Source organism: Podarcis erhardii, assembly GCF_964252035.2.
Source record: "Podarcis erhardii genome assembly, chromosome: 15".
In the NCBI taxonomy this organism is placed as follows: Eukaryota; Metazoa; Chordata; class Lepidosauria; order Squamata; family Lacertidae; genus Podarcis; species Podarcis erhardii.
The window spans coordinates 35,353,501-35,367,059 of record NC_138505.1 but is presented as its reverse complement, the minus strand read 5'-3'; the positions used below and the strand labels follow the sequence as shown (position 1 = coordinate 35,367,059).

General features: G+C 46.7%; 1 protein-coding gene across 1 annotated transcript in view; it reads left to right on the top strand.

The window, feature by feature from the left end:
• MMP17 (matrix metallopeptidase 17) overlaps positions 1 to 13,559 on the top strand; it is a 166,744-nt gene that overhangs the window by 118,653 nt on the left and 34,532 nt on the right. Inside the window, exon 3 of the mRNA XM_081842265.1 lies at positions 8,376 to 8,502. Within this exon, the coding sequence (XP_081698391.1) occupies positions 8,376 to 8,502 (127 nt within the window). The remainder of the gene's footprint in view (positions 1 to 8,375; positions 8,503 to 13,559) is intronic.

Here is a 13,559-nt window from a genome sequence, read left to right as displayed (position 1 = left end):
TGCATGCAGAATGAGCTTAGCACTCATTTCCACATTAATTGCAACTGAGGTTTTGTTTCAGGAAGCAAATAACATAGAAATAAGCACTTTGGTTCTGGAAACGGCTTTTACATCACACGAAAGCAATGTGGGAATCTGTCCGGTAGATTCAGATTTCAGGTGCAGGTTTGTTTGTCCATAGACCGGCCTTTGCCAACCTGATGCTCTCCAGATGTTTGATGACTAAGGTGATGACTAGGGCTGTTGGAGTTGCGGTCCAAAACATCTGGATGGCGCCAGATTGGCAATTGGCTCCTTAGACCATGGGTAGGCAAACTAAGGCCCACCGGCCAAATCAGGCCCAATTGCCTTCTGGATCCGGCCCACAGACGGTCCGGGAATCGACGTGTCGATCACCAGTGCATGTGTTATTTCCCTCTCCATCCCTCTCCCTCACACGGCAGTGGCGCCTCCTCCCTCCCTCCTCCTGGCTTCTCCCCGCCGTGACTAGAGAAGGAAGGGGGCTGGGCTTTGTTGGTGCCAGCAGCAGCAGCACTCAAGCGGCCGCCATTTTAAGCAGCCCCTCTCCGGAGCCCTTTCACAGGCTGCTCATCATCCCTCCACCACCGCCGCTGCCACCAGCCCCTGCCGCTCGCAAGACACAGGTAAGCAGCCACCGGGGCTCATGGTGCTCTTGCATCTTTTTTTTTTTCTTCAAAATATAGTCCGTCCCGCCGTCCCCCCAAGGTCTGAGGGACAGTGGACCAGCCCCCTGCTGAAAAAGTTTGCTGACCCCTGCCTTAGACCATTGCAAAAAAACAAATGAAATACTGTGAAAATCCCTGAAACGAGAAGTAATCAACTAGAAATATTATCTTGTGGATAATAATTCAGTTTCTAATACTGAATTTATGAAAAAGGTTAGAAACTGTACTTTTGGGTCCTCAATCCTTTATTACTGCACTTGGCTTTATCTAGGTCGAGCTAGGATTATAATACTTCAGAATTTTGGGGGGGTTCTACCCTTTTTTAAAAATTTGGTCATTTAAAGTTTATGATTCTTCTATTTCCTTCAGAGGAAACTGAATAGTTCTGTGAAACGAGGTTTGTAGCCGGCATCCGGTTAAGGCTTTGTTCTATTTTAGGTTTTTCTAGTTTTTTTCCTTAAGCTTTTTGATTTTTATTATTTAGTTTATTTCCACAAGATAATGTTTCTAGTCGATTCTCGTTTCAGGGATTTTCATGGTATTTCATTTGCTTTGTGCAATTTCTCAGTTGCATCACTGTCTTTTTTTCTATTAGACCATTGCAAAGCAGAACCAAACGATGAAAAGGGGAGATACAATCAGCTTGGATACAAACCGTGTATCTTTTATTGCACTTCTCCATCCTGCTTTTCTATCTGAGGAGCTCAAAGTGCCATATGTGGTTCTCTCCGCCCGCCTCCTCTCTTAATCCTGACAACAACCCTGATAGGTAGGTTAGGCAGAGAGAGAGAGAGAGAGAGAGAGAGAGGCAGGCAGGGACTGGCTCAAAGTCACCACCCAGGGAGCTTCATGGCAGAGTGGGGATTTGAACCCTACTCTTCCAGGCCCCTTGTCCAACACTCTGACCGAAACGCCATGATGTGAGCAAGCTTAACAGTGCAGGCATTCCTTGGAAAACACCACCTCGTCCCCTCAGAAGAGGAAAGGCTGTTACCGGTAACATATGTTCAGAATGACTGGAATGAAATGAAAGTTATGCAAAGGCTGGAGGAGAGTTTGCAAGGCCAGTCGGCTTGCCCCCCAACCCACCCGCCCCACTACAGCCGTCTGCCCAGAAGGGAACCAGAAGCAGAAGCTTCACCCTTTCATTCCGCAGCTGCTCTCGTGGCCCCTTGGCAGCTTCCTCTGGGAGAAGAAGGATCCCTGCGTGCGAGAAGCAGACGGGCTCGCCTGCCATCCCGGGGAAGTAATTACATGGCTCAGGTGTTTTGTCGCCCCGTACGGCCGGCAACCCGAGGCGGGCAATTATTTCGCCAGCTTCTCATGCTTCTGGGGTGGGGTGGGGTGGGGTGGGGGGTTTCCGCAATGTGATGCGAAGAGCTTTCTGTCTCTGCCTGTCTTCCCACCTCTGAAACACGCGAGCCATCCAGACATCTGGTATGCCTTTTCCTCCTCCAAAAACTCTCCTGCCCCTGTTTCGCTTTATTTCTTTCCCACCCCTCCCCAGCATAATTGCTTTGCAGATTGCTAACGACTTTATCAAAGTTGACCTTAAGCACAGCTAAAATGAGCTAGGTGAAAGACAAGCCACAGCTTTGTGACAAAGTCATAGGGGGGGCAGATTGTGCATTGTTGTTATTACCAAATAATAATAATAATAATAATAATAATAATAATAATAATAATATAAGAAATAATAAATTTTATTTATACCCCGCCCTCCTAGGCCAGAGCCAGGCTCAGGGCCGCTAACACCAGTAAAATTACAATAAAAACATAATGGGGGGGGGACAATTTAAAATACATGTTAAAATACAGTCTCATTTTAAAAGTAGCCCATAGATCAAAACCATAAGGGGAGGGAAACATAAGGGTCAGACTGAGTCCAAACCAAAGGCCAGGCAGAACAGCATTTTTATTTTTTATTTTTATCCTGCTATGGCTGTATGCTAATGCAATAAAGGTTTGATTGATTGATTGATTGATTGATTGGTTATAATAATATTAATGGGTTGTAGCCATCTAAGCTTTACTCAGAGTAGACCCCTTGACTCAAGTTATGCTGTCTTCCTGAAAAGGTGGTTTCATTTCACTGCCATGGGAGCCCAGGAAAACCGCTGGTTTTCCCCCTCTCTACCTGAAAGCATCCTTTTCTAACTGCTAAGGTCCTTCAGAATTCATTCCACAGGTATAAACAACCCCCTTCACCTTTCACCATAAGGCCTGAGTACTTATTTGCTGCTGCTGAGTAGCTTCTCTTCCCCATGAAATTGTGCATATTTTTGCAGAAGGCTAGGAGGGGTGCAGGTGGTGCTCTGGGTTAAAGCACAGAGCCTAGGACCTGCCGATCTGAAGGTCGGCGGTTCGAATCCCCGCGACGGGGTGAGCTCCCGTTGCTCGGTCCCAGCTCCTGCCCATCTAGCAGTTCAAAAGCACGTCAAAGTGCAAGTAGATAAATAGGTACTGCTCCGGCAGGAAGGTAAACAGCGTTTCCATGAGCTGCTCTGGTTCGCCAGAAGCGGCTTAGTCATGCTGGCCACATGACCAGCTGTATGCCGGCTCCCTCGGCCAATAAAGCGAGATGAGCGCCGCAACCCCAGAGTCGGTCACGACTGGACCTAATGGTCAGGGGTCCCTTTACCCTTTACCTTTACCTAGTTTTCTCAATGCAGGATTTCCACGTTGCCTACAGCAAAAAAATGTGGCTCTCTGTTTCAGAGGAACAGAGAGCTTTTTTCCTCCCCAAGGGAGGAAAATTCCCTTCTGGGCAACTTTCTGGGGGTCCTATGCCACCGGTGGGAGGAGCCAAAGCAGAAGTGGGTGGGGCAAACAGGGAGTACATTTCACCACTGTTCTAAGTAGGCTACTTTCTATGCACCCAACCTCACGGACCTTGCTGTCTTCCATCCAGGCAAGCAGGAAGCATCCTCAGTTCAAGGACTCAGTGCAGCCAGGCAAAAACCCATTTGGGTTATAAAGGCAGGGCCTGGGGAGAATTCCGAGGGCCAGATAGGGAGGACGTGAGGGCCGCTCGCAGCTCTTGGGCCAGGGGCTCCCCTCCCTCTGGCTTCGGAAAAAGCTTGAAGGAACCTGCTAATTATGATGCCCTCTTTCTTTGCCAAGTGCAGAGACGCTTTTAGGGCAGCTCTGTGTGACTCAGACTTTGAACAGCAGCCACCGTCTTTTGAACAGCTCTTCAAGCTTCCCCTCCTCCCTTCCTCTGCCTCCCCCTCCCCTATCGCCACATCGCCGGGACTCTCCTTCTCAGTTCCTAATTAAATTCATGTAATTATTTCTCCCCCGTCTTATCGGATGCACCAAGGTGCCCAGGAGCGAAAAGAAGGAACAGTTTGCTTTTATTGGTTGGCCCGCGCTTTCGTTGAAATTGGAAGTGCACGCCACTTAAATTTAAAGGAGAGCATGTAATCTGTTCTCTCTTAAAGAGCAGCTTGGAAATGGCAGGACGTGCCTGTTTTTTGTTTTTCCTTTTGAGGAAACTCGAAGCAATTCCCCGCACGTATCTTGTGTGTGAACCTTCAGGGGTTGCTCTAGTTATCTCCCGCTTGGACTACTGCAATGCGCTCTACGTGGGGCTACCTTTGAAGGTGACCTGGAAACTGCAATTAATCCAGAATGTGGCAGCTAGACTGGTGACTGGGAGTGGCCGCCGGGACCATATAACACCGGTTCTGAGAGATCTGCATTGGCTCCCAGTACGTTTCCGAGCACAATTCAAAGTGTTGGTGCTGACCTTTAAAGCCCTAAACGGCCTCGGCCCAGTGTACCTGAAGGAGCGTCTCCACCCCCATTGTTCTGCCAGGACACTGAGGTCCAGCACCAAGGACCTTCCGGCGGTTCACTCGCTGCAAGAAGCCAAGTTACAGGGAACCAGGCAGAGGGCCTTCTCGGTAGTGGCGCCCTCCCTGTGGAACACCCTCCCATCAGATGTCAAAGAGATAAATAACTACCTGACATTCAGAAGACATTTTAAGGCAGCCCTGTTCAGGGAAGTTTGTAATATTTAACGCTGTACTGTTTTTAACACTTGATTGGGAGCCGCCCAGAGTGGCTGGGGAAACTCAGCCAGATGGGCGTGGTATAAATAAATTATTATTATTATTATTATTATTATTATTATTATTATTATTATTGACTTTATGTAAAGAAAAACAGTGAGTGTAATAATAATAATAATATAATATAATATATAATATATAATATATAATATATAATATATAATATATAATATATAATATATAATATATAATATATAATATATAATATATAATATAATAATATATAATATATAATAATAATAATAATAATATAATAATAATTTATTAATTCATTCCCTAGCCACTCTGGGTGGCTCCCAACAGAATATTAAAAACAAGATAAAACATCATTAAAAACTTCCCTAAACAGGGCTACCTTTCAGAGGTCTTCTAAAAGTCAGATAGATGTTTGTCTCCTTGACATCTGACGGGAGGGCAGGTGCCACCACTGAGAAGACCCTCTGCCTGGTTTCCTGTAACCTCACAGTGAGGGAACTGCCAGAAGGCCCTCAGAGCTGGACCTCAGTATCCAGGCTGAACGATAGGGGTGGTGATGCTCCTTCAGGTATAACATAAGAAGCGCCCTCCTGAATGAGACCAAAGGTCTACCTCGTTCAGTATCCTGATCTCACAGTGGCCGATCAGATGCCTATGAAAAGCCTGCCATCCTCGTAGTCCTCACTGACTGGTATTCAGAGGCGTAAGGAGGAAAAAGATCTCCCAGTCCTTAAGAACATGAGACTAGCTTGCTGGGTCAGCCAAATGGCCCCTCTAGTCCAGCATGCTGTTCTCACAGGGAACAAGCAAATGTCTGTGGGAAACCCGTAAACAGGACCCAAGCACAAGAGCCCTCTCTCCTCCGGTGGTTTCTAACAACTAGCATTTGAAAGCATTCATTGCTGCCTCCCAACTGTGGAGAGATATCCTAACCATCATTGCCAGTAACCCTAGAAGGCCCTCTCCCCCATGGATGAAGTCCTTCCTTTCATCTGTTCCTGAATCTATTAACATTCAGCTTCATTGAGTGTCCACAAGTTCTGATGTTATGAAATTGCAGATTTCTGAGTCATTTTTCAGGCAGTAATTATATCATTTATAAATGCATAATGAGTCAGGAGTCTGCGATGACTGCGGGGGGGGGGGGGAGGGACGACAGCTTTCTAATGGGCCAATTTAGACCATTATTCAAGCCATGGTCTGGGGTATCAGAAATAAATCTTGGATATGTTCGCTTTCCTGTTGGAGCAAAGACTGATCGATTCTGCATCAATACGCTGCCTTTCAATGATAAATCATACTTAAGGCAGCTTATGAACCATACAAATGAAAAACGGTCCTAACAATTACAGCAAACAATGTCATTAAAAAAACCTCTATATATCAGCAGACATGTCTAAATATATAATTCTTCATGTGCCTCCTCCGTGAGAAGTCCGCAAGATTTTTCTGCAGTGGCTCCCCATTTGTGGAATGCCCTCCCTCGGGAGACTCACCTGGTGCCTTCTTTAAAGACCTTTAAGTGCCTGGCGAAAACATTCCTCTTCAACAAAGCCTTTGGCTGATTAATATCCTATATCCTTTTACTGTAATTGTGTTTGTGGGAGGTGGTAGAGCAGGGAAGGGGGTTATTGTTTTCGTTGGTTTTCGTTCCTTTTCCATTATGTATTTTGTGTTGTTTTTATCTTGTATTTTTATGCTGTGAAGTTCCCTGAGATCTTCAGGGGAAGGGTGGTATACAAATTTAATAATGGACGCTCACCGTGTCTCCAGCGATGGGCGACGTTTTGCGGCCCAGCACATAGCCCCACCACCCACCTGAAGCCACGCCGTGCTGTTGGGCCATCGCTCTGATCCCTGGGCAGAGGCCTATGGGTTCCCGCCGAACCTCCATATTTGAATCAGCCAATCCGCAGCGGGCCAGGGGGCTGAGCTAAAGGAGCGGATCGTGGAATCGCAGGCTTCACTCTGGTCTGCTCCTTAGATTTAAAAGGATGGAGCCGACACTGACAGCGCAGCTGGCTCAGAGCATCACCCGCCCAGCCCTCCCTCTAACGGTTTCTTTCTTTACAGGCTAACCTTCTCCTTTGCAGGTCCGTGAATGTTGCTGCGGTCGGATGATGGTTGCTGTCTTTCAGAGCCGGGAAGGAATTTGCCCTGCTCTGCAGGTTTTGCCTTCCCCATAGCAACGATCACACCTTTGGCGGTTTTAGGCCTTGGACGGAATCCAGTCTAGTCCGTCAATCAATAGAAGGGGTGTTGTGGTGACGCACCCCTCCTGCGGCAGCAGTACCAGGGCCCCATTAAAGGGAGTCTTGAGGGGAGTCTCAGACCACAAGAATATGGTGGTGGGTCACAGAACTCCCCTCAGCAACGTGGATTGGGGGCCAGCTGTGTAAACATTTTGCAGTATCCCATATCACCGACTGACCCTGTCTTGCCTCAGACCCCTTCAAGGGGGCTGAGAGGGCTACATGCCCAATGCCTAAGCCAAGGTTTTCCTACATTTGAAATTAAGAAAGCTGTGGCCGTTTTAATCCCAAGTATGTTGTCCTGCATTTTACCTGATATGTTGTCTGACTTCTGGGGGTGGGAAGGGGAGGGGGGTATCTGCACCTGGGCATTCAAATAATAATAATAAACACGGGCTCTGGGGTTTTTTAAAATAAAAAAATACACACTCAAATAAAATAGTCTTAAGAACTCGCTTAACAGGAGGAAAAGAAAAGAGCAGCAGATGAATGCCAAACACAAGTTATATTATGGATTTACTCGGGGGGGGGGGGTTGCATACTTCTGAATAGTGCTGTTTTTCTGCATATTATATTTATTGCTAGACAACACTCCTCCAGGCTGCTTTAGGAGATGATATCTTATTAGCAACCAGAGCAAACAGTTCTGAAATAACTCTTGTTGCATCTACAGTAGGGTATATGTAAATTCAGACACGTGTTTTCTCTGTTGGGAAAAGCTATGGCTCTGCACCAGGACATCTGTTCAGTCCCCAGCATCTCCAGGTCAGGCTATGAAAGAATCCTGTCTGAAATCCTGGAAAGAAATGCTGCCAACCAGTGCAGGGAATAGTGAGCTACACGAATCAGTGGATATTTACCACGTTCCTATATTAGTTGCTTTGTATAGTGCATGATGGGGACGTGGGTGGCGCTGTGGGTTAAACCACAGAGCCTAGGACTTGCCGATCAGAAGGTCGGCGGTTCAAATCCCCGCGACGGGGTGAGCTCCCGTTGCTCGGTCCCTGCTCCTGCCCACCTAGCAGTTCAAAAGCACGTCAAAGTGCAAGTAGATAAATAGGTACCGCTCCGGCGGGAAGGTAAACGGTGTTTCCGTGCGCTGCTCTGGTTCTCCAGAAGCGGCTTAAACATGCTGGCCACATGACCCGGAAGCTGTATGCCGGCTCCCTCGGCCAATAAAGCGAGAGGAGCACTGCAACCCCAGAGTCGGCCACGACTGGACCTAATTGTCAGGGGTCCCTTTACCTTTACTTATAGTGCATGGTGGGGAGGTATGTTTCATATCTGAAATGGCTGTTATGGAAATGCACTGTTGATGTTGCTGTTTCAAGCAGAAACTCTCCCCATCCCCCCAGCCTGAGTGACTTTTCTCTTTTGAAATATAGATGAAGCCACGCTGAAATTGATGAAGACACCTCGGTGCTCTCTCCCTGATCTCGCTGAATCGGAGGCAAGGAGGAAGAGGCATGCTCAGTCAGCAACCAAGTGGAACAAAAGGAACTTATCTTGGAGGTTGGCTGTTAAGTCTTTTGCACTTGCAGTGCCGGTGGGGAGGAATGGCTCAAGGGCTGATTCTGCCGTCCGTGGTTATTTGCGTGCTTGAATGGGGCCACTGCTGATCGAAGGGCACTTCAAGGTAGCCTGTCTGTGGAACGTTCATCCCTGTTCGTTTGCTGCCCAAAAAAAGCCTGCAGGGAGGTTCAGTATTTGCTGAGCACACATTCCGATTTGTTTCCGGGGGACGTTAGATAGTGGCCAACTTTGCAGTTACACATTTAAAACAGTATCATACCAATTTAAACCATTGTGGCTTTCCCCAAAGAATTCTGGGAACTGTGCTTTGCTAAGGATGCTGCGAGTTGTTGTTGTTGTTGTTGTTGTTGTTGTTGTTGTTGTTGTTGTTGTTGTTGTTGTTTAGTCGTGCCCAACTCTTTGTGACCCCATGGACCAGAGCACGCCAGGCACTCCTGTCTTCCACTGCCTCCCGCAGTTTGTCAAACTCATGTTCGTAGCTTCAAGAACACTATCCAACCATCTCGTCCTCTGTCATCCCCTTCTCCTTCTGCCCTCCATCTTTCCCAACATCAGGGTCTTTTCCAGGGAGTCTTCTCTTCTCATGAGGTGGCCAAAGTATTGGAGCCTCAGCTTCAGGATCTGTCCTTCCAGTGAGCGCTCAGGGCTGATTTCCTTCAGAATGGATAGGTTTGATCTTCTTGCAGTCCATGGGACTCTCAAGAGTCTCCCCCAGCACCAGAATTCAAAGCATCAATTCTTCAGCAATCAGACTTCTTTATGGTCCAGCTCTCATCTCCATACATCACTACTGGGAAAACCATAGCTTTTACTATACGGACCTTTGTCGGCAAGGTGATGTCTCTGCTTTTTAAGATGCTGTCTAGGTTTGTCATCGCTTTCTCCCAAGGAGAAGGCGTCTTTTAATTTCGTGACTGCTGTCACCGTCTGCAGTGATCACAGAGCCCAAGAAAGTAAAATATCTCACTGCCTCCATTTCTTCCCCTTCTATTTGCGAAGGAGCTGTGAGTTGTTAGGAGACCCTGATTCCCCTCACAGAGCTACAATTCCCAGAGTTCCTTGGGAAGAGCAATTGATAGGTAAAGCACTGCGGAAATTGTAGCTTGTGTGAGGGGAATCGGGGTCTCTTAACAACTCCCTTAGCAAAGTACAGTTCTCAGAATTCTTTAGAGGAAGCCACAATTGTTTAAAGTGGTATACTATCCCAAAATCCAACTATTCTGGACAACAGCCATACAAGAAATTTGTAAAATAACTAAGCAAGTATTAGACTTCACCCCAGAATTGGCCCTATTAAACATCTTCCAAGACAACAATGCCCATTTACACCACAAAGAACTCATAACCCACCTGCTCTCAGCAACCAGAAACATCATAACCAGACACTGGAGAGACCTGTCAGGAGTAAGCATGGACCAATGGTACCAAATAGTATGGGAAACAGCCCTACTAGAAAAATTAACTAATAAACTGAAACTGACATGGGGACAAACAGAAGAAGACACCTTCACCCCGGTATGGCTCCCCTTTATCACATACACAGCCCAACAGGACAATGACAATAATCCACCAACAGCATACAAATCAATATGGCTAACCTGATCCAAAACACCCACCCACCTCACTCACACACGAAAACAAAGATCACCACAGCCAATCACAAACAAACAATCACACCCTAGGCCAACCCCAACCTCTCTCACCACCAAAGGAACACAAGTGAACAACACAAGCACGCTGACACCAAACTCTACATACATTAAGCATAATAGAAACACCGCTACCCGACCCCACCCCCATCCATCTCCCCTCCCTCCACCCCCCTTTCTTTTTCTTTCTTTCTTTTTCTTTTTTCTTCTCCCCCTAATGCCTCAACAAATGAAACGGATTTGTAAAAATGTTACATGGGGGAAAAAAATACGAGGCATTACACTTACACTGTAAAAGAAGAAAACCCTTAATTAAAAAAAATAAAGTGGTATGCTATTGCTTCTAGGAAGCCCACAAGCCAGACATGGGCACAGTGGCACCCTCCCCACTGGGGTTCCCAAGCAGTTGGTGGCAGCCATCGTGACAGCTTTATCTTGCAGGAGCACTTGGCTACTTTCAGGAGAGAAATTCAGTTTAATGGCCCTCCTGTGCTCGGGAAGAACACTGTTACCAGAGTCCGCAACAGGTTGAACCGAGATCAAGTGGAAAGTAGATAAATGGGGGGTTTTGCGTTTGATTTATTCTGTTGTTTGGACTTTTAACAACCGCAGTAGTTGGAGCTCTGCTGTCCCCAGGGGAAAAGGCAGCTTGGAACTCCAAGCACTGCAGCTCATACTCTTTAGTTCTGGGACCTCCATGTGGCAAGAGCGCCCCCTGCTGCCGCTTGCAAAAATCAGCTGTTGGTGAACACAAAGCCCGACAGGAGTGACTCAGAAATCGTAAAGGGATTCCCAGCTTGTAATAAAAAATAAACAGGCCTCCGTGAATATTCCTTTATGTTGTCCAGTGGTATATTCCTGAGTCTTCTGTTCTTGTGTGCGCTGAACAACATGGAGCCATCTGCCTATTCAGGCACTTAGAACTGCAACTGGCACTTTAAAAACAAGTACCAAATAATATTTATTCTGCACTTTTAAGGGACCAATCTTTTACTGCGGCAGCTCCTGCACCCATTGACTTTAGGCAGGTGCCTTCCCTCTATTTTTTTCAGTGCCTCCTCAAAACCATTCTGTTCAGGCAGGGAAAGTAAAGTTGATGTGTATTTTTCACATTTTTTAAAAAGGGCTGTATAAAATTAGTAACCAGAATATAAACGTATAATGGTTAAACAAGAACAGAATATACTGGATACCCAGTACAGTCGTACCTTGGTTCTCTAGCGGAATCCATTCCGGAAGTCCGTTCAGCTTCCAAAAATGTTTGAAAACCAAGGCACGGCTTCCAATTGGCTGCAGCAACTTCCTGCACTCAATTGGAAGCCGTGTCGGATGTTCGGCTTCCAAAAAATGTTCGCAAACCGGAAAACTCACTTCCAGGTTTGCGGCGTTCGGGAGCCAAAATGTTCGAGTCACAAGGCATTCAAGAACCAAGGTACGACTGTATAATAAAGTTGATGCCTATTTTAATTTATAATTTTAGTTTAGAATGTCTTCTTTAAACCGTTAATTTTACTCATTTTGCCGAGAGCTACATTTCCACAGAGCTACAATTCCCAGTGTGGTTTAACAGCCAAGGAACTCTGGGAATTGTCCCTGTGTGAGGGGAATAGGGGTTTCCTAATTATTCTCAGCACCCTGAACAAACTACACCTCCCATAATTCTTTGGGGAAAGCCATGGCTGTTTAAAGTGGTATCATTGCTGTTTTCGTGTATGGTGTGGATATGGCCAATGTACAAACTATCTCCAGTATAAAACTGCCACTTACAGTGGTACCTCAGGTTACAGATGCTTCAGGTTACAGATGTTACAGACTCCACTAACCCAGATATAGTGTTGTTGTTGTTGTTGTTTAGTCATTTAGTCGTGTCCGACTCTTTGTGACCCCATGGACCAGAGCACGCCAGGCACTCCTGTCTTCCACTGCCTCCCACAGTTTGGTCAGACTCATGTTTGTAGCTTCGAGAACACTGTCCAACCATCTCATCCTCTGTCATCCCCTTCTCCTTGTGCCCTCCATCTTTGCCAGCATCAGGGTCTTTTCCAGGGAGTCTTCTCTTCTCATGAGGTGGTCAAAGTATTGGAGCCTCAGCTTCAGGATCTGTCCTTCCAGTGAGCACTCGGGGCTGATTTCCTTCAGAATGGATCGGTTTGATCTTCTTGCAGTCCATGGGACTCTCAAGAGTCCTATGGACTGCAACCCAGAAATAGTACCTTGGGTTAAGATGTTTGCTTCTGGATGAGAACAGAAATCGCACGGCGACAGTGGGAGGCCCCATTAGCTAAAGTGGTACCTCAGGTTAAGAACAGTTTCAGGGAAAGAACGGACCTCCAGAATGAATTAAGCACTTAACCCGAGGTACCACTGTGTTGCACTATCACTGCATCAATGGCATGTTGCAGAACACACCTGTGGAAAATAAAAAATCAGTCTGGAGCAGCTCAGACCTTTCACCACCTGAAAAGTCACCTTTGCAAAGACCCTGGGAAGACGCTGAGCCCCAGAACACAATCACTTTGATCTAGCCACTTGCTCTAAACAGCATTTTAACAAAGCATCCCACACAAAGAGATGTGTGGTGGTTAATTTCCTAGGAGCAGGGCTTAGAAAATGAAGATGGTCTCTGATCAGCAGGGAAGTCAATATGCTGGAGCCAGAGAGGGCAGGAGAAAAGATTTCTCTCCTTTCTCGTGAAATTGCTCAGGCATAACCCTGCCTGTCATATTTCGTTGCTCAGAGAAGCGAGCGGGGACTTGGTGATACCCAGACTGGCAAGCTGACTCAGCAATCGTAGGAGCAAGGCCTGTGAGCTGACTCGGCGTCCCCACACAGCGATTCAACCCGGCTGCTGTCAATCTCAATGAAAGGAAGAGCTCTGTGTTTTTTCAAGTCATCGACTCTGCGTGGTCTTTTGATGCCAAAACAATCCCCGCAGACGGCTTGGCTCTCAGCCGGCTTTCAAATGCCAGTTAGGCTTACAGCAAAGAGCGGGTGGAGGGTTGCTGAGTCACAATAAGGAGCAACAGCGCTCACCCACCCCCCCACCCCCGGGAGACAGCTTGCATTACTAGGCAGGGGGGCAGGAAGAATATTAATGCTAATATTAATTGCTTTCTATTGTGTTAACTGTGGAACAAATTGCACACACACAGAGAGAGAGGAGGGAGCTGTGGTTCAGTTGCTGCTTCCTGCTACATGTGAAGATACTACAAAATGCAGTTGTGCTTGGCAAGCCCATTGGGACTTATAGGGCAGTAGCCAAAGAGAAGAACTAGGTGGAGCCAGACAAAGCCAGTGATAGGTAGAGCCAATGGCTGGCATGATGGCAAAGTTCCTTAACTAATGCAGACCAGAGAGTCCAGAGAAAAGAAATCTTGGTAACATTTT